Source organism: Salvelinus sp. IW2-2015, unplaced genomic scaffold (assembly GCF_002910315.2).
Source record: "Salvelinus sp. IW2-2015 unplaced genomic scaffold, ASM291031v2 Un_scaffold9641, whole genome shotgun sequence".
Taxonomy (NCBI): domain Eukaryota; kingdom Metazoa; phylum Chordata; class Actinopteri; order Salmoniformes; family Salmonidae; genus Salvelinus; species Salvelinus sp. IW2-2015.
The window spans coordinates 1-2806 of NW_019950899.1; the positions used below are offsets into that span (position 1 = coordinate 1).

The 2806-nt window shown below is 43.0% G+C and overlaps 1 protein-coding gene across 1 annotated transcript in view; it reads right to left on the reverse strand.

Moving 5' to 3' along the window:
* Positions 1–973: 973 nt before the first annotated feature.
* LOC112079801 (serine/threonine-protein kinase MRCK beta-like) overlaps positions 974–2806 on the reverse strand; it is a 5551-nt gene continuing 3718 nt past the window's right edge. Inside the window, exons 2-3 of the mRNA XM_024145635.2 lie at positions 1669–1777; positions 974–1300 (exon numbers count right to left, since the gene is read on the reverse strand). Of these exons, the coding sequence (XP_024001403.1) occupies positions 1197–1300; positions 1669–1777 (213 nt within the window). The 3' untranslated portion in view covers positions 974–1196. The remainder of the gene's footprint in view (positions 1301–1668; positions 1778–2806) is intronic.

Consider the following 2806-nt stretch of genomic DNA (forward strand, 5'->3'; position numbering starts at 1 on the left):
TATATAGCCTCGCTACTGTATATAGCCTGTCTTTTTACTGTTGTTTTATTTCTTTACTTACCTATTGTTCACCTAACACCTTTTTTGCACTATTGGTTAGAGCCTGTAAGTATTTCACTCTAAGGTCTGTTGTATTCAGCGCACGTGACAAATACACTTTGATTTGATTTAATTATTAGGACAAGTTAACAGCTTAAATTGGCGTTCCCCAGCTGTGTATTTGATCTGCACACGTGCAAGCCTCCCGCTTATACACCAGTTCGGAAAAACCGAAAGTATATATCTTAGAAATAGTTTTCACATACAAACTTTACACACCGAGTGAACAAAACATGAAGGACACCTGCTCTTTCCAAGACATAGATTGACCAGGTGACTACAGGTGAAAGATATGATCCCTTATTAAATCCACTTCAATCAGTGTAGATGAAGGGGGAGGAGAAGGGTTAAAGAAGGGTTTTCAAGCCTTGAGATAATCCAGACATGGATTGTGTATGTGTGCCATTCAGAGGGTGAGTGGGCAAGACAAAAGATGCAAGTGCCTTTGAAGGGGGTATGGTAGTAGGTGCAAGGCACACCGGTTTGTGTCAAGAACTGCAATGAACATGATCACTGTGGTAGAACGTTTATTTTGATTAGTGATTTTCTGCATTCATCAAAATTCCCATCAGTCGCCTGATGTGTCCATGTAAACAGGATTATTAGGGAAATTGCTCTTCTTGCAAAGCATGTAAACGTTTTAAACTATTATATTAATCGGACTATCCACAATATATATTATATGCTTTTGCTCATCAGTGTGGAGAGGTGTATCATTTTCCTATCAAATTAGGTAATTTCTGGACAATATTTCTGTCCATTTAGGGGACCCCTTTTGGCTTAAAAGCATTCCAATAGACAAAAGTTCCATATACTGATGCCTTTAACAATACATACTGAAATATGAATGATTAATGTTTGCTTTGGCAATGTCAGAGAATGTGTAATCATACCCAGGAAGATAGTTGAATTTAATGTAACAGAATGTGTTATCATACCCAGGAAGATAGTTTAATTTAATGTAACAGAGAATGTGTTATCATACCCAGGAAGATAGTTTAATTTAATGTAACAGAGAATGTGGGATAGAGAGGGAGATGGACAGGGAAAAGAGAGGGGCATAGATTGAGTAAATGTGTGAGTGATTTAATGTACAGTCAGTGTGTGTGTGCGGTGTCTGGGGTCTTTACCTCTCTCTCGAAGTCCCCGTCTGGGTCGGAGATGTTCCGAGACGATCCTGCTCCTCCAAAGTCTGCACCTCCTTCATGACACAGTGGACACACGACACACACACACCCGAGACACACACACCCCGAGCACACACACACACGCCGAGACACACACACACACACGCCGAGACACACACAGACACACACGCCAGACACACACACACACACACCCCCGCCACACACACAACCCCGACACACACACACACCCGACACAACACACACCACCCCGACACACACACCCCGAGACACACACACCCCGAGACACACAACACAACACCAGACCATAGAGCATCAATGACAGAGAGAGAGAATGGATTTACTATGGTTGTGTGTTGAAATGTATGCATTATGTGTTGTATGTGTTCAATGTGGAAGGTGCGTGTGCTTGGGATCCTCTCACCAGAGGCCGTGCGGGTGATGTGGGTCTTGCTCCTCTGTTGCCGGGAGATACTGGATAGCGGGCGGGGCTTATCCTTGGCCGGGTCGTCCTGAGAAGAATGCATCACACTCTGTGCCGCAACGCAGTCGCCAACACACACAGACAAGACAGTAAGATAATGACAAATACGCCATTGGTATAGAAGGACCTTACTATATGAGTGAACAGGTTTATGCTCATTAGGACACACAACAGAAAACGTTTTTTTATTTTATTTTAATTAGTGTTTCTTATTGGACAAATCCCAGTTTGGACCTTCCGTTTCATTGACTTAATTCCGTTGGGTGCCTAATGAACACGACCCATGTACACGAGTAGACAATGTCAAGACATTTACATGGATGCTCACACATTAAACCAAATTAAATTAAATTGTATTTGTCACATGCACCGAATACGACAGGTGTAGATCATACCGTGAAATGCATACTTCAACAGCCTTGTACACGCTCACACACATGCACTTTGTGATAAATAACTCCAAATGCACAGCAAGTCCCTCGTTTGACTGAACAAGTCACACTTACCGTGCATGTTTTCACAAAATTCTACAGGGGGAAATAGCCATAGAGAAGTGTCTACTTCACTTTTGGTGTTGGTGGCTGTCTACAAATAAAATTAACCCTTTTTCAAATCTTTCTCTCCATTGAAACCCTGAGGTAAGCTTTTCAAGTATGTTGCTGTTTTTAACATGACAAATATGCAGAGATCGCACAAAAACAACCGCACTGCAGCCAGTACAGAAAAACAGACTCATATGACATCAGACGACAATAAAACGACCCCGGCTTTCGAAAAATGCACTCAAGCAAAGGGGAAAGGAAGCGAGAAAGGAAGGAATGGGACGAAGGAAGAGTGCAAGGGGTGAGAGAGAGGGTGGCGGGAACGACGTGGAAATAGGCCCGGTCCCAAGTCGACCCCTCGTACCAACTCCCTGTTACTGTGGAGATCGAAGCTAACAGTCAGATAGGTATGATCAGTCATATTGCTTATCCCCTCAGATTCACACAAGTGCATAGGGGTCTTTCCCTCAAATCTAGGCCATGAGGGTAGAAGTACAGCCAGTTGTATAAGTTCCCTTTGATTAGGGACCGATTCA